The sequence below is a fragment of the Hippocampus zosterae genome, chromosome 5 (assembly GCF_025434085.1).
Source record: "Hippocampus zosterae strain Florida chromosome 5, ASM2543408v3, whole genome shotgun sequence".
NCBI lineage: Eukaryota > Metazoa > Chordata > Actinopteri > Syngnathiformes > Syngnathidae > Hippocampus > Hippocampus zosterae.
In genome coordinates this window covers 10007432-10031463 of record NC_067455.1, presented here as the reverse complement: position 1 = coordinate 10031463, position 24032 = coordinate 10007432, and the positions used below count along the sequence as shown (strand labels likewise).

Genomic DNA, 24032 nt, shown 5'->3' with positions numbered 1-24032 from the left:
TTAAGACACCAATTTGATAAAAAAAGAACATTTGGACTACTGGAGTAATGCCAATGAACAGACGAGCGTATTTGATTGATTATTCTCAGTAACGTTTTATTGTCTTGCCAAGCCGTCATTAAAATTTGAAACTAGGATTAACGTTTATTTCAGCTTTTATGAACTTTGATTTACTTTTGATCTAAAAGATAAGAAACCGTCTTATTGAAACAAAAACAATAGAACTTATAAAAAATCACTTATGAGAGATTGTTTATTTTAAATCCCCCCCGCCCCAAACATGATTGTGATCAATGACATTACTTTTTGGTTTATTCTAATAGCTTCAGTAACTATTTTTAGGGATTACGTTTCTCAAATACGTAAATACACTAATGTCATTGGATTGTCTTGCAATACCTTTTACATATCTTGTAGGTAGCTTTCTCTTTTATTATAATGATGGTTTTAAATATTCACTCGACATTTGACAAAAACATTCCACATTATTAATATATATTTTAATAACTTAAATTACTCCTTCAATTCCCACTAAACAAACCAACAAATAAATAATGTGATACTTGTATGGGCAGTTTCCCATTAAAAATTACCTTGATTTTCTGAGCGCAAAAAAAATAAAACATGAAATGAAGAAGTACATTTTAAAGAATCAAGTGCACACTTTTTTTTTTGCTTAAAAGGAGCATGCAACACAATCTGCACAAAGAGGCTTGTACTTCAATTTCCCATGATTTAAATAATCAATCAGGGTATTGGACAATACCCCCAAATCCCAAGACGTTTTGGACAACTGAAAATCTGGGACAAGTTTGAGAAAGTTCTTTTCTGTTCATTTCTGAACATGCCCCAGTCCACAGTGAGGTCCATAAAAAAGGCATGCTTGGATTGATTTGAAAAAGTCCTATTGGGATGAGAGCCGCACTCCAGCACACCCCGCGACCCTTGTGAGGATAAATCGGATCGGAAAATGGATGGATGGATATTGGGGTGAACTGGAACGGAGATAGAGATGTAATAACTGGGTATCCCAATATTTTTGTCCATAGAGCATACGCAGAAGACAAAGGTTGAACTAAATACATACTGTATGTTTGATCAAACTTCCATCTCTTGCCTCAGAAAGAACTGAGGTGTTATTCCCTTAGAATAAGTGAAGTACATTCAAGTTGTTGAAAAATTAGCGATAAAAGTCGAGATAAAAGACCCTTTGTTGTGTACAGCTGTTCTCATGCAGGCAGTTCCAGTCCCATTTGTTGCTTTAAGCCACTTCGGATTCCATCTGAAAGTTTATATATTGTATATTGTGTTGGAGTAGAAAGTGAGCCTTCTTCAGCAAATATAACATAAAATTAAATTAACTAAAATACACAAAAATGAGGAGTGCGGCTGACGCCTTTCAAGTCTTCCTCTTCCATGTCAGGGCGTCAAGTGGTGCGCTCTCAGAGCTCGGTCATCAAGAGGGCTCTTAGGAGCTTCTCTCTGTCCGCCCTCATGTCCTCTCCACTAGACACACACACACACGCACACAGGATTTATAATTAGATTATTTTCTTATTACTGAATGAAATGGGTATTTTAGACAAGATAAATTAGATCTACTTTGTACGATGAATTTCTGCAAACATTAAGTTCATTCCATCACACCTCACCAAGTATTCAATATCCCTAAAAGTCAGTTTCAGGTCCATTGACTTCCAGTACAGTATGCTCTTTGACTTCACAAAGACAATTGAGAGCACGGGTGGAATGACTGTTTTACGAGAGACATTTCTCCACCACAGCCTTCCACTGCTCTATGACATTTCTATAACGTCTTAAACACTGCATTAACATAATTACATAGAAAAATTTAAAAATTAAACCGTTTATACATCTTGATTAGTTCTTTGGCTTTCCTTCTGGTGTGTGTGACATGGCCACCAGAGAGCAGTATAAGACAGTCAGCGGCGAGACAGAATAGTTTTACAACTACGACAAGTTGCAGTACTGTATCATTTTTTCCCCAGAGAATAGGTGCCTGTAAGTAAACCATTATTAGCAATACATGGTTGTTCCATTGTGCCGTACTTGTTCCAACGACGCACTGAATTGTCTTAAGACTGAGAGAACATGGGCCTTTAATTCGGATAACAAGAATATTGACATATTGGGTCCAACACAAAGTGTCCCTAAAGCGAATGACAGGACGAGGGTGTTGTTACCTGTCGTGATGGGCCGCGAGATAAGGGACCAATTGAGGGAGGGGACTACAGTAGCACGAAGGAGAGAGGTGGGGAGAAGGCAAAGGGGACACACGGCATGAACTAGCCACTTCCAGTGTTGGCACATTGTCCACCTGGAATGCACATGGACGCATACACACATAGACATTCCTCATACTTTCCCCTCCATGAATTTCTCGTAACTTGCGTTTAATTGCATGTATATGTTACCTGTGGGTAAATGGAGGGCTGGATCTGTTTGTCCAGTGAACTACTGGAGCCCGACTTGGCTGTGCTCTCACAGGAGATGGCTGCAAGAGCTTCTGGAAGGTTATCTTCATCCTCATGGTTACTGCGGAGCAAAAATAAAAACAAAAACAAAACAAAAAACCCAAAGGATGTAAAAGACTTTATATAGCGCTAGCCTGCTAGCATAACAAATCATTTTTACCAAATAAATTAAATAAACCAATGTGCTTCCTAAAAAATGTTTTTTTCTTCTTTTACAAAAAAGGAGAAAAACATCCAAATATGACTGGCAACTATATGGACTGACATGACAGCAATAATTAGAAACATTATTTATCCGATGCGAAAAATGACTCCGTAGCAACCGTCTTCTTCATGTCTGCACTTTATGTATGATTATTTTCCTGCCGCTTGTTGGCCAAAGTGGGGCCGCAAGGTTAACAATTTACCTTAAAAAAATCATGAAGCGCTTTAATTCTTTACATTCAGTTTAATCATGTCATTACTGTTCGTTTGTTTTTGTAAACTACAGTAGAATATTGTAGAGTGCTAGTTTTATTATATTTAAAAAAGGGCTGGAGCAGACTAATGGCATCCCATTCATCTAAATGGTAAAAGATCATTTGACATGATTGGTATCATTTACGAGTGTGGAGAGGGAACAAATCAAACTTGTCCATATACATTTATTTATTTTAATTTATTGGACTGCAGCATTTTAAGATTAGCTTTATCTGTTGTTGTGTTGTCAAACTACGTACTATTTTAAATTCTGAAAACTCTCTTAGCGAGTGGATGAAGGACATTTGTTTCGACTATTGGTTCGGCTGTAGCATGTCAGAAAATTGACAAAAATGTTCATCATTGTTTTCTAAAATTTGGAATCAACACAAAGATAATCAGTTTCGGGGTTGAGTGAACGCTGGCGCGTCTGGCTGCCGCTGCTCAACCCGTTCTGGGTTTTATTGTTTTTGTTCCTGATTGTAAAGTGTCCTTGGGTGTCTTGAAAGGCGCTTATAAATAAAATGTATTATTATTATTAAAACTGCCTTTTGAAAGCTTATATAATGTTTGATTTTGTGATGCCTGAAGAATAACATTTCTAAAACTACATGTGGACCATTTTCGGTTTGAGTCTTCAAACGAATCATCCATTAATACAATTCCACTTGAAAAACCAACGGAAGAAGCACAGACAGGATTCAAGTGCCCCTGCGTGAAGGCTCAAGTGCACTCGAGTGACGTGCGCGATGTGAACTCACAAGCTGAACTGTCTGACGAGACGTTTCCTGCGGTTGGTGCACAGGCTGGATTTAGGATGGAGACTCTCGGACGCAAAACGGACATCCGGTCTCTGCGACATTTTGTCTGCAGGCAAACTGGACGCTGATGAGTCTTGAGAGGAGCTCTGGTACCTGTCAACAGCATTTGAGGATACAGTATATTGACCAAACATCCATTCATTTTCTAGTGCTCATCTTCATTAGAGTTGCGGATGAGCCAGAGCCTATCGCAAATGATTTTGAAATGAAACGTATGCACGAACAAGCATTGACACTGACATCTATGCCTATGGAGAAATGAGAGTCTTCAATTAACCTAACAGAGTGGTTCTTACCAACACTAGCAAGGTTAAGAAACACTGAATTCTTAATCTATGCTTGTGCCATGGTCATTAGGTCCAGTATCTGATCAGTACAGATAAGGTCGGTTCATTTAAAAGTCAGTATGCACTTGATGCAGCTTCACTTTCAGTTTGGGAGCAAGCATCAAGCAAGAAAGAGCAAGAGAAAAAAAAGGAGAGAACTTGCCTATCCTTGAGCGGCATATCTGAGTTTTTCGCCCTTAGACTGAGTGGACCATCCTATTTGGAGGCAAAAAAATAAAGAGAAATAAAAAGATACAAACGTAAAAATAAAAGCATTAGGAAGAGAATACTATATCACGTGCTGTATGTTACCCACCCTGAAAGCCGCCTCCATCTGGGCCTTAAGAATGTTACACTTGAGGTGATCTGGAAGCAAGGCCGGGGAGGAGGCGGTTGAGGGGTGGAGAGACTTTTCCGAGAGCTGCTTCTCTTGTCCCTGCAGACGTCACATATCGAAGAGGAACAACAAGAAGAGAATGAAGCCAGACTGGAATCGTCTCATCTTATCAGCAGAAGGAGAAATTCAGCGTGTGGAAATGTGTCTGACCTTGTTGTCTATGTTGATGCAGAGCGAGGGCCATGCAGGACACTCGCTGTCTGACTCCACGGCCTTGCGGAAAGAAGCAGATGTGTCCAACTCCCTTCCTAGACAAGGTGATGCTCGACACTCTTAGCGGAAATAATAATAATTAAAAAAAAAACACGTTAGGTAGTCGAGTGTTGAGTACAATATACAAGAATATCAGAATTAGTGAACATTATTGTTTTGGTTTCATAAGTTAGGCGTATGCGAAACAAAAGGTAAATGAATGGTGACTAAATATGAAAGATAGATTATCGACTTTAATTTGTGTTGTGATTTGGAAGTCTTTTGAGCGTTCACAATGACAGCTTTATAAAACGCTACCAAACAAGTGCGGCGTAAAGATAAAGTCAGTAAATGAGATGACACAATGAATGCAAACTAATCTATGGCTATGATCACATCCACCTTTCATGTTTCATAAAACAATATGTAAATGTGGAGCAGTGGAGTGTGGGCTGCATTTCTGAAGCAGTGAACTTAGCCAGACACAATATAAATACATAAAATATACATACTTAAAAAAAATGACTGTGACTGAAATGAAATCTTTTCTACTCCCAAATTGCAGCCTTTGCAATTTTTAAATTATATCCTACTACATTGCTACATGGATCTGAGAGGCAGAAAAATAAAATCCTCTTCCATTGGATGGTTTATGGTACAATAAAGCTGAACATCCACTTCCGCTTCCATTCATTCAACAGACCATAAGTCATTGCCCACCACCATTCAAAAGGCCCAAATAAAGTTCAGCTGTTCTCAGAGTCTTTTCCTGACATCATACAACATTCCTGACACTACAGCACACGCCATGGTCCGCAGAAAATTTAAATTGAATCCAAGGGATCTTATTATTAAGACATATAAGTCGTCAAATATGAAAATATGCCACAGCAGTGACATTACTAACTGGGCGTCGCTCCAAAAATTGAGAAAAAGAAGAAAACTGGTTAGAGAAGATGCCAAGAGGACGACGGCCACATTGACGCCGTTGCAGCAATTTCTGGCAAGTAATTGGCTATTTTGTTCATGTGACAACAATCGGCCATCTTCTTCCTGGATGGATGTCTGGGCTATGGGAAGCCTTGATTTACAATTTTTACTTTCCTTTTACTTACCTTCGAGAACAGATTTCACTCCCCCCCACCAACTTAGTTGTATGTTGAGGCACATTAATGGCATCATATGTTTGGATATTATTTCACACAATCCTGGCATTTGAACAGGTGTCTGTGGACCTTTTACATTCACAATAGAGGAAATGAGATTCGTAACTGCTGTTGTACCTTGTCATCCGTGACTCGATTTACAAGGAACGAGCCCACTGCATTAAACTGTATAATGGGAGTGAAATATCCATTGAAGCGGAAGACTTGTCTATCAAGTACATTGTGGAGACTGATGGCACATAAATTCTGGATGCATAATAAGCAGTTTCGCAAACTTGCATCGTGGCCTTTTTGTACTCACGGATTTTGTTGTGTGTGTGGCAGAGCGTGTCCTGGCTGTGCGTGTGGCGGCGGTGACGGCGATTGACCTTTCCCGAATATGACGTCTCGTTTTCTTCCACACTGAGCTGATGGTCGGAGGCGGGACTGCTCAGAGTGAAGCTGAGTACGACACGGCACATCAAAAGCAATCAATCCCGCCTAAAAGATATACTGTGTGTATATATATATATAAAATTGTATTTTTTCACATAACAACTGGATTGCGCAATCTGTTTCTCTTTCCATAAAATTTCCGACACAATCCTGTTGATTGCTGAAAATTCTCAATTATTCCCATTGTACGTTTCCAACTTGTTAAATTCCTTCACATTACACAACACATGATACACAACATGAAAACGCATTCATTTCTTGATTTTATTTTCTTGATTCTTATAAGCAATATTGCAAAAGCTCATTTTTTCATTTATGAAGCCACAACGGGATTCCAGCTCCGCCCACTATCACAGCAAAACCACATTATTGTTACGGCACATGTAAACAGCTGGTTGGTCATCAATAACTGTCATTCATAATGTCATGGTGAACTATATAATAGCATAAAGCAACAACAAACACTCAGCACCTCTAAAGCAGCATACAGTATATGCATGTTTGGACCCTTATAACCTCTGGAAAACGACGCTATTCAAGCGATTTTGTCATTTAATTGCAACAAAGAGACAAATGCAAATGCAAAACAGGGGTGGAGAAGCTTTTTTCGGTGGGGGCCATTTCAGTCCTCTGGAGACCCATTCTACACATACTTTTGAAAATTGTATCTTCTATGTGCAGTGTAAAAAAATAAAATAAAAATAACTCCCACTCAAAAATAATCTCTGTCGAAGTGAAAAGCAAATTTTGGCTGATTTTTTATGTGTTAGAAGTCATGTTTGGGTATGTCATTGTCCAAAAGCTGTGCTTTTTTTGTCTGTTCAAGTGTAAATGTATTTGTTAATGTTTCACATTTCAAATGATGTCTGGAGTTCCAAAAAAAAACATGATTCCATTTCATAGTCTAGCAACATTACTCTCCAGTGACCAAATGATCTCCAGGGCCGCGTATGGCCCACAAGCCATAGGTTCCCCACAACTGTTATAAGAAACCATAAAGCAGGTTTTTTTCTCAAGCCCATAGCAACAAATATATCATGGGATATAATCGAACCATTTACAAGCAAACTAAGCTACTATTATGACTCGTCATTCTAGAGGCGTCTACTGGAGATGTGATGAATAATGGAATAGGAGGAGGAAGAGATTATTGCTTTTTTTTTTTCAATGGCCAGTCCAAGGTTAAGTAGAGGTCAAAGTGTAGTCATGACCTTGTCCATGTGCATGACACTGATGATGGGCGCGTGGTGCAAGCTGCTGGTTCGTTCCGGGACGACGGGGTGACCGGACACGGGACTGGTAGACGAGGAAGAGGCCCCGACAGAAGGCCTGAACCCACACGCATGGACACGGACACATGGACACAAAGGGCAAGCACACACACGTACAGACTGGATGAGATGCATGACATGAAGTGAGATGAAAACACAGATACGATGGGATATGAAAATAGAAAACTGCCCTGCAGGTGAGCCCTGCTGAAGATACTAAAACAAAAATATGGCCTGAAGTTGTTTTTTTTTTTTTTAATAAATAAAAACTGTAGACAATTTTATGTACTGTATATATATATTGAATATATTAACATGATTTTTTAAATGTGATTAAATAACTAAATTATGACGATTTAAAAATGAGATTTTTACACATACATTTGAATCTTTTTTTGCATTGACCTCAATAAAGTGTAAAGTATTACATTCTGAACAATGCAATTTAAAAATTATTTGACATGAACATTTTAGTCATTTTTTCCTGAAACTCATTGAATATAATTACGAATATATGTACTGTATATTAAATATACATAACTGGTTCATCATTTACAGCAAAAACAAATAACAATATTAATTATTCTTAATGCTTCTATTTCATTTCATATTTGTTAATTATTATTATTAGTCATGTACAAAAATGTAACTAAAAACCATCATCAAACTGAAAAAATTGAATTACTACTTGACAAAAAAAAAGAAGCTCTTTTACGCATTCTTACCCCATGTACGAATGACTTAACCCAACTGTCCAATTAAAATTTTATGTGGCCGTCGAGCAAGTTTCCCCACCCCTGTACTAAAAAAAAATAGTGCCGGCCTATTGACATTACCCAGTAGCCTGATGGCGGTCCCTGCCCCCGTCCTACCTGTGCGGCGACGTGTGTCCGGAGGGCTGCAGGTAAACTGAGGGCGTGTATGCGGGGTGGGCCGGGCGCCATGCTTCGTGACCCGCCACTGGGATGTTGTGTTGGTACTGGAGAGGATTGAAGAGATGACGAAAATGAAATGTTTCACATCAAAGCCAGGCCTGTGTATACTACAAAGGTGTGGGTATACGTGCGCGCACGCGCGCGTGTGTGTGTGTGTAAGTAGATCATCTGAGGTCACTCACTGCATGTAGGCTGGGATCAGGGCTGTCAGAGAAAGAATGAGAACAATCAGCAATCACAGATTAACTTTCAAACTTTAAATTCATGTGCAGTTAAGACCTCCTTGTATCATCTGCAGCGAAGGTCCTCATTAGATGGACTCGATACAGACTCAGACATATTACGAAATCATTGTGTGATCTGTGCTTGTTTTTATTTAACTTGCATGGGTGGGGTTGTGGGGGGGGGGGGGGGGAATTTACACTCGACTTATTTTAACCGTAGCAGACTCATGCCATCTTTTAAGGTCTTCAAAGTAGTCGATGTATCCGCACAACAGACAGACTAATCATGGGCACTGTAACTCGACCCACATGACACGACTCAGCCAATCAAATTTGTGAGTGGCGCAAGCGTAGTTGTGTGAGGTGGGCAAGCGGTGAGGAGAGAAATCCAATAAAGGAAGTGCTTGGTAAACACATCATGTTTTGCCATGAAGAAGAAAAAAAAGGTTCAAAATGTTCAGCTGTTGATATCACAATCAGCACTTATATTAAGTGCATGTCCACATAATATTATTTGTGTAGGTTTTTCGGCGTTACCTGATGTGTGGCGGCTTGGCTGGAGAAATGGCAGCAACTATTTGGGCGACGGAGACACACACACACACACACACACACACAAGCACGCACACGATGTTAGCAACGAACAAGTGTATGTGCTCTATGTCACCATGTTTTCTCACTGACGTCAACACAGTGTCGAAAGTGGCAATTCAAGTCTTAAACGTTGGGAATGTGAGGGACTTTGTTGAAGCTATCGAGGTAAATTATCAGCTAGCGTGGGACGCGATAGTGGGAGGCGGTTTGTTCAAACGAACCTGCTAACTGATAAGTTCAAGACGCCGTCGCAGCGCTTCCTCTTTGTTTAAAACAATTGTCTTGGAATTATGGTTATACAAACAGCAGACCTTTTTTTTTTTTACATCCACACTATAATGAGATCCAATACAAGATGAAAAATGATGCTTTCAGAGAGCGAGGACGGGACTAAAATGTGTTCCCTGATAACGCTCACGACAAATACTCTAAACACAAGGAGGGAAAAAGTCACAAAATGTGCTGAATTTTGAAATGTCAAGTCAAAGTTGCACAGAACTCTCAATGAACATTACAAAAAAAAAATATTTTCATTGCAATAATTGCCTCAACTGTACAACAAAATATTGTCATTTTTATCCAGGTCTGTTTCATGAACATAAAAACTTGCTCTAAAAATGAATTAAAGCTAACTGAAATTAAACAACAAAAGTCAAAACTGACAAAAACGAAAAATCCAAAATGATAACTCTGTTATGATGGAGTGCAGTTTTACCCCATTGCAAACCACAACCGCATTAATAAACAGCACCTCAACAGTGTCAATCAAAACTTGAAGCATTATTACATTTGTTAAGATACATTAACGGTTCTCATTTAATTGTACAAGTGTACATAATGTTGTGGTTGATGAGTGTTTTGAAGCTAAGTGATAACTATGACTCGGAGGCATGTCGCAAGTTCTTAAAGTACACAGGGTTGTATGTACGCAATTGTGTGCACAGATAAGACTCACCTTTGCCCAGTGACTGCGTGCGGGAGGGGTATCGTTTGCTCGGCCGTCTCTCAAACGTGCTGGCTCTCCTTAGCCGGCTTCCGTGAGTCGCCTGGTACTCCGTTTTACCGCTGAGATTGACAGGAGCCAGGAATTAGGGATTTTTGATTGCTTGTTATTGCTGCAACTGCAGCTACAGCTCATGGATTAGGAGATTGGAAATGTAGTTAGCGCCCAGACTGAATGAAGACGCCATTGTCATTTAAAGTGATGAATTATCGTCAGTCACAACATTCCGACCAAAGTGAATAGGGCCACTTACCCTAATAGGCTAATTTAATCGACTTTATGAATCTCTTCCACCAAAGATGTTGCTATCTTGTAAGAAGAAATCTTGTGACTCGGGTGCGCCCTGTGCGGCTGCTCTTAAAAATAACAGCAAGTGCCAATCAAGTGAGAGTACCGGTAGTTGCTTTCATAAAAAGTGAGAAGGAAAACAATACGAAGGGCATATCTCGGTCGTCATAGGAACACCTCCACGTAACCATAGATACGAAGTAACCATAGGCACAATGCACGCATCATTTGGTTTGTTTGTTGCTGCTGGCTTACTTTCATAATTATGTTCTCAGGAGAATTTTTTTTGTGTAATGATCTATTATACTCATGATAATATCTTTGAGGGGGAAAAAAAAATCAATGTACACGCTGCTGTATAATTGTGTTTCATACAACAAGGAGAACCAGATGACGCGCAAGCAGGAATGCAAAAAGAAATTCAGAGTGAAAGAGGCACGCAAACACTGCGGCACTAACTTGAGCTGAGGGGTGGCTACAGCACCCTGCTCAAGGGCACTTTGATAGTAGCCAGCAAGCAGACGAGTATCTCCCCAACCACTTGCGGCTATTTCTCCATTTTTGTTCACAGCAGACCTCAAACCCGTAACTTTAGTTGGATTCCATTTCAAAAGTAACACGTAATTCAAATAAATCTAGTTTTTAGGATATCTTAACCTTCAGAGGTTTTCTTTTATATTCTCGTAATCTGCTTGGGTGATGTCAAATAGATTCTCTCTGGTAAATTAGTATCAAACTTCGTCTGCAATATCCTGCTAAATTCTCACAACGTCACGTCGCTTCGGTAACGAGGCGAGTGATGAGCGCTACCTGAATCTGAAGCGAGAGCCGAGTCGCGTGAAGTCGCTGCGGCCCGGCTTGCCCGTGGTTGGCTGGCGTAACCGGAAAAAGGCATGGCTCTCCACGGCGCACTTCCACACATGCTTGCAGCTCTTGGCGCTGGCCAGCTGGAACACAAACGTGTGCTCCTGCTCGCGGCCCTTTAAAGCGGAAAGAAGATGTCGATTTGTAGTCCGGCCAAGACTGACCTCATTGGAATGTGTGTGCACGTACGCGTGTGTGCATGAGTTTGCTTCCAGACACAAACCTGCTCGTCATCTTCCACGACCACCAGAGTGAGTCGACTCTTTTTGAAGTCCAGACGTGTGATTTTGGGCCTAAATATGACAGATTGTACAAATTTCTTTTTTAAGCCATATTTACACTTTTAGGAAGTGCAAATCAATCATGTGTTGTTTGAGCAAAGGTGTCCCACAAAATACATAGTATAAAAAATATCGCCAATTCTTCAACAAAGTATACAAAAAAAATACTATGCATAAAAATAAATTTATTTACTCTCTTTTTTTTTTTTTCAGAGTTACCGGTAAGTAACAGTGTTGTTCTAAATGTCTAAAATTCTAATGAAATAAATTCTGTGTTTCGTACATCAGGAAAAAAAAACTTGACTATTTGACCCCTTGCCTCAAAAATTGTAACATTTCCTATTTTACTCTGTCTTATGTGTTGCATTGTATTCTTTTGTTATTATGTTGTTATGACTTCAAGATAGGGCCGTGAGAGTGGCTGCCTTGACAGCAGCTCCTCTACTATTTGTTCTTCTACATTCTTCCTTTCGTAACTTTACTGCTGTAAATTGGAAATTTCTCCATTGTAAGACAAATAAAGGTTTTATTATTCTTGTTATGTAATCGTTTTAAGCCAGACAGTAAATAAGTCACCTTGTACAAGTAAAATGCCACTGCCAAGGCGCTCATGTAGTCACCGCTGGATGAAAAAAATCAAACAAACAATAAAAGCAATCTCAATCTCTGCAGCCTATGTTAGTGCATGAATGCTCCAGCCATGCTGAGTTGAGATATTTGTTTACTTTTGAGGCGCACAACAGCAGGTGCGAGGAGCTCCGCTTTCGTCTGGCTGTAGTCCATAATGTGATGTTTTTAAATTTTTTTTTTTGTTGCTTGAGCCGTGTAACGAGTTTGAAACTTGTACAACTTCATTCAACGCCAACGCCAAAGCGATAATACCGCTTAAAACATGGCCTGTGCGGTACTTGCGACTTCATCAAATGTCTTGATATTTAAATTGCTCTAACAGCAGAGCGGAAAAAGCAGCAGGGGACACCCCGCATAAATGTTTGACATTTTACTTATGAATCACAACCACTTTGAGTGCACATAGGAAGATGATTCAAGAAGTCTTACCAAAAGAAGAGCCCGATTTTGTTGGAACCCTCAAACACCAGGATGCCAGTAGGAGTGAGACCCAGCGCGTAGTCACAACCGTCTCTTCCCTGATGACACCATGTGCACATTTAACACTCAAGAATACACAGCGAGCGTGACATCGTTAAATGTATGAGGCGCACCTTAACAAAGTGCATATCTACACCGTAAAGCTCCAGCCACTTGCATTTGTTGAGAAAGGAGATTTCGGCTTGCGACGGACTCTTGCCCCTGAAAAGGAGACGTGGACTTTGACATTACGAAAATACTTTCGATAACACGCTGGTGATGGGTATCCGTTTGTACTTGCGTGGCGCAGTGGGTTCAGTGAAATTACAGTATATGTAATCTAATCCCAGATGGGAGCGATCAGACCGCCACTGTGGTTTAAATGCTGCCCAGAATCAATCAAGACCCTCCTCGGATTAATCCCCCTTAATCCTTCACACAGACCAGCGAGAGTGTGGCCAGCTAAGTGACTGGGACTCGCGGAGGAGGAGGAGAAAACGGCAACAAGTCACCGCCGCCTCTTACGCTGAAACGGCTTCATTCTCACCTGAGATCCAGCCACCTGGTGAAGATGTCGGCCTCCATGGCCTCGCTCTGCTTCGGTGTGAAGCGGAACTCCGACACCAGCGCGGGAGAGTGATCCAAGGGATCACAGTCTCCCAGCTCACCTGGACATACCAAAAAAGGAACACAACTATGAAAACGAGAGGAGAGCAAGGAGACACGGAGCATTTCGATACAACCTAAACAATAAGCACACAAGCTCATATTCACTCATTGGCCACACAAATACATGAGCTTTATCACTATAGATCAGTGTTTCTCGACCTCTTCCAAAGCGGTTTCAGCAAACAAACAAACGACATTTGGAGTCCTTTTGGCTTCAATCTCTTGGAGGAACAGTCACTTCTGCACCACCAATCGACTCAATAAGATTCCATCCTGATCCTTTACTAAAATAAATTTAATCCGGTTTGTATCGTCACTGCCGAAGAATTATTCATTGATAGAAATTCTAATTGTGTTTGTATGCATAATTGCATCCGTTTTAGAGGATTTACTTTTCGAGTTGGACATTTTTTTTAGGGGCAGTGTGGATGTGGAATGCATCACAGAGAGATCACACCGGTTGCAAGATTTTGGAAAAAGGATCAATACTAAAACTGAGCACTAATGCATGAATGTGTGATACAGCTCTTGTCTTGGATCTCTGCGTGTGCAAGTGTGTCTTGTGTGGTTCACAAGCATGCTTAAGATCATTTTGTCATTTATTGTGACTTAAGGTACTGTATGTAATGCAAACATTGTGTTCGGTGTAACTATCATATTTCAAAAAGCTGCACTGTGAAACGCTGGTCAGGTCTAAATCTTTTTTTCCTCAAATTTTTACCAAGTAACAAAAATGATTCCATTCCGTTCTAAATATTGGTTGAACGAAATCAAATGGAATGAAATCATCTTGGAGGTTAAGTCTACTTACTTTGCAAACAATAGGCGGCCAGTTCTACTGAGACATCGTATGGACTTTTCAATCTGAAAACGGGGGGGGGAGAAAAAGGGAGGGTAAGAACGGTGTGATGAGCTGCTCTCAGTGGGAGTGTCCCACACACACTCGCCGAGTCAATTACAATTATCTGTGTGTGCGCGTGTGCGTGTGTATGTGTGTGTGAAGGAGAAGCAACCCCTTTCCCAAAATAATCACCTCTTCAGATCCTGATCTTGAGTGTTATAATAAAGCTGCACTCGGGGGATCTGTGGCCCAGATAGAGCTAGAACATAGAGATGGGCAACACGCCTCTGTGTGCGCGTGCGTGCATGTGTGTGTGCGCGCAAAACTGTGTGTGTGTGCCTCTCAGACACCGACTGTCCACAAGTCAAACAAACGCTCCATTTCCAACTGTCAGCCAACAAACTGCATGCAACCACATTGCGAATGTCACCTTGATGAGTTGTCAAAATACATCAATAAATAAAAATTTCCTGAAGGTTACGTACCAAATTAGTATTAATAATTAGTATTAATATCACTAAACAACAGATTAAAAAAAAAAAAACTGTCGATGCCTGGAGCAGTCTACACTTCCAAATACCGTACTAGTGTGGGAAAATGCGGAAGCCGTAGCGCATTGAACACAACAGCCAGTATAAGACACACATCCAAACAACAACAATAAATGACATCAACGTTCTCCTGCATTCACTATGCTAATAAGTATTCGAGAGGAGACTGAGTGGCAGCGAGGAAACGCACCGCTGCAGCAAAGTAGGGAAAGCGGAATAGGAAACATCAGGGTGTAGCCGTGCATAGTGCAATGCTACCATGACAAATATGCTCCAAGCACTATGTGACGAGAAATGGTCTATCCTGACTCGGCATCTTTGGGAGCGAGCAATACATGGTAGTACCTTTGCTGGTACAAAACAGTGTGTCAAGTACCGGTACTGTGTATGAATAGGAAAGGGGCATTATATTAATTCCATGACAATAAAATAAATAAAATGTATTCTACATTTAGAAGAGTTTGCGTGTGACGATACAGCAGCACATTTAGAGTGGTATCCATGGCCTTCATAACATAAAACATTACACCGTTCATCATGATTACCCATTTCCATGTGCAAGTAGACTTACTTGCCAGACAAAATATCCTGTCGAAGCTGCAGTACAAACAGATACCTGCAGTGAGAGTGACATGATTAAAAATGTTATGTAGCATGCATTTTCAAATGTATTACAATTGTCCCTGCTCTGTTAAAGTACACTTTGCTCTAAAAAGTCTATTTGGATTTTTTTTTTCCAATCCCAATCGGCCCATAGCGGCAAAGTAATTAGCCTTGCATCCCTGCTGGACATCCTCCTTCTCATCATCATCATCATCATCATGCTCAGGCCAATAGAGATTTCTTATTCTTACCTTGTGAATTCCTCACGCAGGTTATTTGGCTCTGAGGAGTAAAACTTCACTCGGAAGAAGAGTCGGAATGGCGGACCATCTAGGAGAAGGAAGACAATTGCTCAACAGCTTCATGTATGATATTTTCTTTTCCAAACACGATATGAATACGCACACACTGGACAGTATGAGGAAAACCTGCACACTCAAAGGCTACAGTATGTCTTAACTGACTTTGGAAAACGAATCATTAAAACTGCATCTTACTCGAGACCGTCTCCATGTCAATTTGAATTTGTATGTTTTATATTGTTACCCCAGGTCAGAGTCCTACATTCAGCCTTTTTGGGTGGGCCTTGAGCTGTGTTGTGGTGGTCCTGCCAGAACCGGCACTGGTAATGAAAGTTTCAATGATTATTTGATATTAAGCATCTGGGGGTTTTTTCAACATACAATCTAACTGGATACTTAACGTTTAGCATTTTATGACCTTTATATCTTGTTCAAGACATTCCTTATGACGCCCAAAAAATGGGCACAGCACAGTAAGGACCTCAGTGACGGTGACTGATCGATCTCGGTGAATAAAATTCAAAATATTGAACATTTAATATTTAAAAAGCAAGAATGTGTTGATTTCATCGTATTTATTTAAGAGATGTGTCCTGATCCGATCAAGCCAGGGTCAGTGAACTTCAGGTGGTCTTACACAGTCACGTTAATGTAGAACCGTGCCCCAGGTGGCCCAGGACCACACATCAGGGGGCACAGCACAACTGTGGAAAATCCTGCTTAATTCTTTACAGTGTGATTAATTATGTAATTACTGTATGTTTTTTTAAAAGTATATTTTACATTTTATTCTTTTTGAATTTTTTTTTTTTAACTGTTGAGCTGTAACGGATTGCTCGCTTTTCAATTCATTTCAATGGGGAGAGATGATTTGCAATGTCAGTGTTGGACAAAGAACAAATTCAACTCATATATCCAGGCACCATTGTCTTTAAAATTGCAGTTTCGCTTGACATAAATTAAAATATACTTGCCACATTGTTTTGTATTATTGCTGCCTCCTGCCATCGTCTGCAGGTTAGTAAATAATCCCCACTTCCCCACTATTTGTGTCAATTATAGAAGCTCTCGTATTGTAGCTCATTCAAATGCGCAGGCTGCAAACCGGCTGTTTACATCCTCTTTCCCTTGCGACTGTATCACATTTCATGTTCACATAGGAGCGCAAACAAGGGTACATCTCCAAATGCTAATAACCTTGTCCACGTTTGATAAAGTGGTACCTGCTCCCTACACATGCAAGTGCACTTCAAGATTCATCAACACAAAGGAGGGATGAACTCACCTCGGATTTGTTTCTTGATTTGCTTGGACACATCCAGCCAGTGCTGAAAGAGCACCGAGCGAGAATTAGTGCGGACCAAAAACAAGGTTGTTGACGTGCGTGTCAAGGACTCACTGAGACTTGGTCTGCGTCCATGTACTGCAGTCCAAAGTAATCCGCCTCCACCAGATCTATGTGATACATGATTTGGTCAAAAAGGTCCTGGCCTTTGCTTTTGCTCTACAACAGAAGAACAAAAAAGTGAATTGTTTCCTAAAAGGGGCTTTGTGGGTGTTGAGTAACATGATCTTTTCGTGGTAAAATGACTCAAGACACTCATTTTTGGCAGGTAACATGAGCCAAAACAGCCACGTTACAACATTTCCAGAGCAGAATGACTTCTCGTCAGTAGTCCATCCGTTCTCGATGCCGCTGATCCTCATTAGCATTTTAGCGTTAGCTAGAGTCTATCCTAGCTAACTTTAGCCATTACCCAGGGTACGCCCTGGACTGGTCGGCTGACAATTGCAGCGGTACATCTGGCAGCGCTATGCAACGGTATAAACAAGTGCCTGGAAAAAAACGGAGGGTTTTTTTTGTCCAATTTAATATACGATTATTTTTTCAAGGTTCCCTTCCCGTGTCATTTTAAGAAACACAAACACAAGCAACAAATGAATCTATATTGCAATAAACCATATCAGACTAATACAGAAATATTTTGTTCTCTTTGGCTTGCACTATAATAGAAGGCAAATAAACAATGAATGAATATAAAATGACAGTTCATGTAGCTGGTTCAATTTGTTCACACGTTGACTTGCAGTCTTAAGTGTTCACTGCAACAACTTAACAGTGTTCTAAAAGTGTGGTGTAAATACAAGTCAGTCACTCTTACATCAGATGACAGCAGTGATGCAAACAAATCTGTGGCTTTATCACCTCAATTTTGCATATTTCATGAAACAATATGTAAATGTGTCGACTGCAGTGAACTCATGTATACACTAAATACCGGTAAATAAACATACATCTATTTTACAACTGATTCAGGATGTCCCCCGCCTACTGCCCGAAGACGGCTGGGATAGGCTCCAGCACCCCCCGCGACCCTAGTGAGGATCAAGCGGTTCGGAAGATGGATGGATGGATGGACATCTATTTTAAAAAACAAAAAAGCATACTGGCTATCATAACTCATTGATTGTTTTTTTTTTTTTTAGACCGCAGCCTTTGTGATTTGAAAATTGCATTCTACTATATTGCAATTTCAATTTCAGTTTGATTAATTCAAGGATCGAAATTATCATTCACCCCGATGGACAATTTAGAGCCTTCAATGAAACAAATATATGTCCTTGGAACTTGGGAGGTAGTCAGAGTACAAGGGAAAAAAATGCAAGCACAGGGGAGACTAAGCAAAGTCCACACAGCAAGACCATAGCTGAGGTTAGATGTGCTAAATCTAACAACTCATAGGTCGTGCTGTAATCAGGATTTGTTTAAACAAAAAAATAGTATTAAGAGCAGTAATTGGTCGGGAATCAACAACTTTTAAATTGTGACATTACAATTCATCTTTAATAAGACACATGCTGATTGTGAGGTTTGATTTTTTTATAAAAATGCATGGTGGTCAATCAAATGCTCAATTTTATGGACACTAGTTTATTTTTTTGAGACCTGCAAAACAATCTAATTAGATTTTTAAAAATATCTCATTTAAGAAGCAATCAATAATCAATTCCACCTAACACAAGTCTAGGAACTAATTGAGTATTATTCCCATGCCTTACATAAGTAATGAAAATATTGTCATTCTGTTGGGTCACTGCCTGTAGTGGACTGTTTGTGTTGCATTTAGGTCAAATGCAGAATAGCCCCACGGGGAAACCTTTAGACTTTTTGCCTAGGAAAAAAAAAAGCAGAAACCACACTTCTTGTCAAAATCTTCACGTGGAACCGGAAGTGAAGCTTCTCCATCGAGTGGGTGTGTTTGTGTGTAAAATGATGACAGCCTTGTACTTTGGATCCTGATAACCAATCCAAACTTTGTGGTGGGTGTGTGAGGAAATCAGAGGTATTAAAGGATTGGGGACATGATGGGAGGGAGGGGGGGGGGGGGGGGGTAGCAGCAGAAGTACCCTTGTTCATTCTGCAAAGGGTATTTGAAGTCATGACCTGGATCCTGTTGAAGATGCATGAGGAGGACAAAATTTGGCTTGCGTGTAGTACTCCCAAATGGTGAATGTCTAATAAGCTTTTTTAGACTGGGCACACCTGTGTCTCAGCCTTCAGGGAAACACAAGGACATGAGCAAACTTGTTGCAACACATCTGTGACTAAGCCGCCGCTCTGATGAGCCATGTGTCATTTTGAATTATTCGTTGGAACCTACATGTTGTTGTTGCGAGTCCCAGCTGGACACATGCAGACACGGGCAAAGCGGTGCGAGGTGACGCGCACACAACCTTCAAAATGAGACCATCTTACCAAAAGGCACTTACGCACGCATACCCACACACTCGCTCACCCACACGCACTTGTACGTGTGTGACACCAAATCAGATCAGGGAATCTGGGAATAGAGGAAGGACGGAGAAGGGATGGATGGAGGAGGAGAGAAAGTGGCGATGAGCAAGAGAGCGTGTAAAAAAAGATTAAGATGCCACAAGATGGGAGGATAAGGGGAATTGTGAGTTGACAAGGAGATGGTGTAAAATATAAAGCACAGGGTTAAGGTAGTTGGCGACATTCTGGGTGTTTGGCAGAATTTGCCTACATTCAAAATAGGGAACCAGATGAGGCCGCGCCTCTCGTTGCCTTTTTTTCCCCTCATCTGAGCACTTGGCAATAAGGAAATGGCAGCCATCTTGTGGCTTGACTAATAACTCCTCCTTCCATTCATGGTCGCCGTCTGTATTTATTTTCCTAAAACGAAAACTATTTGAGATAAAGGAACCAAAAACGTCAGTTATAAGAGACAGAATTAACTTTATTCGGTTATAAAAACGCTGAGTTTGGTTTTGTCAACATCAATAGTTGCGTAGTTATAGCCTAGCATAATCTCTGTGAATATACAGTGGCACAATCTTGGGTCAGAGGCAATTCATTTTCTGAAGGGGCCATCTGAGGAAGTCAAAGGGTTGTCGAGGGGCACAACAAAATGCCAACTCAAATGTGAAGCAGTAAATTGTATTGTTTTCATAAACTGCCACTTGTGTAGCTGTGGTATAGAGTATGTTACTGTAATTAGGAGATACAAATTTAAATAAAGACTAGTGGATAAATTAAATTCAAAAATCAACATTCCCCAAAATGTACTGTTGTCATCCTGTCTCAGATGCCACATCAGTGTAGCAACAGTGCTAATCCAACATTCAAAATAACGAAATAAGCTAAAGAGTGTTAGGGCTGTACGGCACAAGTTTTTATATCGCACAGCACCAAGTCGATCAGCCTTGTGTTATATTCTAGCACCACCACCATTGGTTATGGTCTAGCACCACGATCAGTGGTTAGAGTCTAGTACACGGCCTAATCCAATGTGATCAGTTTTCCTTGACTTCTGTTCAAAACTACCACATAAATTATAAAAATCAAACCGAGGGTCAATTATGTTATGTCATGGGGCGATTATGAGGGCTTCCAAACAGAACATATAGAGGCAATAACTGTAACTGTCTTACAGTCTTGCAACCAGCTCTTCCGTGAATGAACAGTGAAGCTCAGCTTCTGGCAGAACGTCAAATTTGTTGACTCATTTAAACAGCATCACAAATGTCAGTGTTGCACGGAGAAGAAAAAGTCACACGGTACATAGGCAGAATTAAAATGGAGCCAAAGCAAGAACAAATGCGTAGAAACTGTTGATCTAACACATCTATGTTTTCTTAAAAAGAAAATGTAAACAATTTTGCTCACAGGCTAAAACGTGAGTCAAACCAAGACCATTTGTAGTTTGTTGTCGATTTTTGGCATACACTCCAGGGGTTATATATGTATGTGGTTTCACAAATATAACCACCAGCCACCTTGAAGGCAAAAATGACCAATTCTGGCCCTTAATGAAAATAAAAATGACACTGTTGACACAATCTTTGATTATAGTCTTGAAGAATGTTTGGTTACAGTCAAGCACTATGTGTGGTTGTGGTCTCGTACCTACAAGAGTGTGTCAAATATGAAGCCAGTCCTGTATGTCAACACAATAGTGGCACAGTGTTATCTTACTTTCGTTTTTGCCACTTTTCATGCAGTAGAAATAAGATTGACAAGTGCTATTCTCAAGAATAGTCCAATAATAAACTGATGGTCAGTATGCTACTATAAGATGTAAACCAGGGTTGAGGAACATTTTTGTGCCAAACTAAATTTAAATTCAATATGATGTTAAAAAATGTTTAAAAAAAAAAGAGTACCCCGCAAAGTGCCCGAAAACATCCGCACGCCAGCGACCCTCGTATGGCTAAACAGATAAGAAATGGATGGATGATGTAATGAATGAGCAAAGAGGTTGGTCGCTGGCCAATTATAAGGGGCATAGAGACAACCATTCACACTCACCTTTACAGTCCTGAAAGAACCAAACAAGTTTTTGGAATGTGCGAAGAAGCTGGAGAAAACACGCTAACGCCATACAGGAAGGGCGGGAGCAGAGATTCGAACCCCAGACCTCGGAAGTGTAAGGCAGACAGGCTAACCTCTATCAGACTATGCTGCCCAAATAAACTGCAACGTTATTTAAAATATACCCTGGATCTATTTATCCATTCACCCAGCCATGGCTTCAAAAAGTGATATAAAAGTTAACGAGTTGAAATCCAGAAAAAAATATATATATTATCACTAGGACGCCAGAGTTAAAGCCAACGCGCCACTGAGCCACTCACGGGCAAATCCACGCTGACATCCGAGCCGTCCAACAGCAGAACCCGGCAGGTGATGGCGGTCCTCGCGTTCCCAGCAGCCGGGATGTGTACAGCCACTCCCCCGGTGACCACAGCGGGCGCGTGGACGACCTGCTGCTGGTGGGCCATGAGCAGGGGGTACCCTCCTCCAGCCGTACCATCCCGCTCGTCCCTATCCCTCGCCTGGGGGCGGCTTCTCGAGCGGCGGCTGAACGTCCGGCGCAAAAAACCCATCATTCTCCTTTCCGTGATAGGACGGAGTCCCACGGCGGTAGGGGGCGGGGAGTCCCTTCGGGTCCGCGTCCTCTCCCCGTGCTGAGGTGTCACTCGGTCGGCAGGCGCAGAAGGAGACTCGGCGGCTCAGGCAGGACGAGGGGACTCGACACGCATGCTAATGGTAGAAGCCAACCAGTTGATTTCCTCTCCGCGGGGGCCGCCCTCCTCCTCCGCCCCTTCCTCCGGACTTGCCCCGTCCTCTCCCGGGTGCACCTGCCGCTTGCTTCCTTGATGTTTGCCCACCGACACACCAAGGGGAAAAAAATCCCGCCGTGACTCTCTGCAGTGGGAACCCCTTAGTCACACGCTCCGGGGAGGGGGGAGGAAAGTCTCGCGCATCTGGGCCGGCATGGGAGCACCCCCTGCGGATCGACGAGCTTCAAAAGCTCCGCATGGGAACCGCAAACTCGTCTCTGTGCTGACTGGTAAAAGTCAAACCAGTGAAACTGGACAAACAGCCTCATCCGCGCATGCGTAGAAACACTTCAAACTTCTGCGACCCGCGTGCGCGCGCCCGTGTGTGTGTGCGCGCGCATACAGAACTGCGCCATCTGGCGGACATCTGTCCACATTGAGAGAACGATCGGAGGTGGCTGGCGACAAGGTGTCAAAATTCCCGAAAATAAATTTTATCCTGCCTACTAACTAATCAGCGACTGATTTTAACTGATTATTCAAATAAAAAAAAAAAATTTTTTAAATGTCAAAGTATTATCCAGATTCATTAATCACGTCGGAAAATACTTTTTACAAAGGCCACTTCCAACCTAATTTCTATATTAACGTTAATTGTCATTGTTATTGATTCATATTCTGTACTGCTTATTCTCACTGGAGTCGCAAGCTTGCCTATCCCAGCTAAAGGATATCTTATCTTATCTTATCTTATAATTTCTTTGGGTTTTTTGCAAGACGTAATCATCAAAATTATTTAAAACACACACACACACTCACACAATCTACACTCTAATACAATATAATAAGGTATAGTGCATCATATATATGGCTTTGGATATGGGTTTTCCAGTTATTTAATTAATGATAGCCTCGTTGCAAGGCCTAAATATGTCAGTAGTCATGTTCATGAAAATAATTTCATTGCTTTAGTACAGGCAAAACCAAAACGTATTACTATCAATGATATGTGAACCTAACATTAACATTAATGCTACAAATGTGCAGTTACAGTTGTCTTCACAACAAGATCACAAGTATCTTCCTGATAGATGCCAATACATTGTCAGAACAGACCGGTGGGGCTTGATTTGTTATGCTGATACTTGTGCTGGTTGGATGCCAGCTTGCGAGTCACTCATCTGAAGGTCAACTGAATGGCCTGAAACTCTTCAGTGTGCAGCATCGTCCTGTTGGGATGTGAAAGAAAGAGGTTCTCACATTGCCAGTAATTCATGGTCGTAGAAGACCATGATGAAATCGTCCGATTGTACATTTACCATAGAATTCTATCGACTAATTACACAGCGGAAATAACACTGGCATGCAGATTCCAAAAAGGTAGTCAGTTTTTTTAAAATCAATTTTTAATCTCCCGGGGTTACCGTCCAGATGACCAAAATTTGATTGATGAGCTGCAGGAAGACCGTCGTCAGAGTTTATTATGCTTGGCAAATTGTTTGTTCTGTCACAATTGAGACAATGTGGTGAGAGGTGCGTACAGCCCCCAGCAGGACGGACCATCAAAATCTGCTAACAACAAGCTAGCAGAGTAGGAATGAAGAGGATAAGTGCTGGCTTTTCTCAAGTTTTCAATGATAT

At 41.0% G+C, this 24032-nt stretch overlaps 1 protein-coding gene across 1 annotated transcript; it reads right to left on the bottom strand.

The window, feature by feature from the left end:
- Window positions 1-411: 411 nt before the first annotated feature.
- epb41l4b (erythrocyte membrane protein band 4.1 like 4B) lies at window positions 412-22734 on the bottom strand. The gene is made up of 23 exons (XM_052065856.1): window positions 21963-22734; window positions 17206-17310; window positions 17092-17134; window positions 15756-15834; window positions 15473-15517; window positions 14321-14373; window positions 13388-13508; window positions 12975-13062; window positions 12811-12899; window positions 11694-11763; window positions 11417-11586; window positions 10271-10380; window positions 9259-9295; window positions 8680-8701; window positions 8435-8541; window positions 6158-6297; window positions 4649-4770; window positions 4418-4537; window positions 4265-4317; window positions 3716-3868; window positions 2436-2556; window positions 2205-2338; window positions 412-1506 (listed from the first exon to the last, which is right to left on the bottom strand). Exons 1-23 carry the CDS (start codon window positions 22215-22217, stop codon window positions 1443-1445), a joined length of 2301 nt encoding a protein of 766 aa, XP_051921816.1. The 5' UTR covers window positions 22218-22734; the 3' UTR covers window positions 412-1442.
- Window positions 22735-24032: the final 1298 nt, after the last annotated feature.

Coding starts and splice junctions, on each gene's coding strand:
- epb41l4b (XM_052065856.1), bottom strand. CDS start 22,217: ATGATGGGTTTTTTGCGCCGGACGTTCAGCCGCCGCTCGAGAAGCCGC. Junction 15,518..15,755: donor CTGCGTGAGGAATTCACAAG/GTAAGAATAAGA, acceptor CTCTCACTGCAG/GTATCTGTTTGTACTGCAGC. Junction 4,538..4,648: donor GCATCAACATAGACAACAAG/GTCAGACACATT, acceptor TGACGTCTGCAG/GGACAAGAGAAGCAGCTCTC.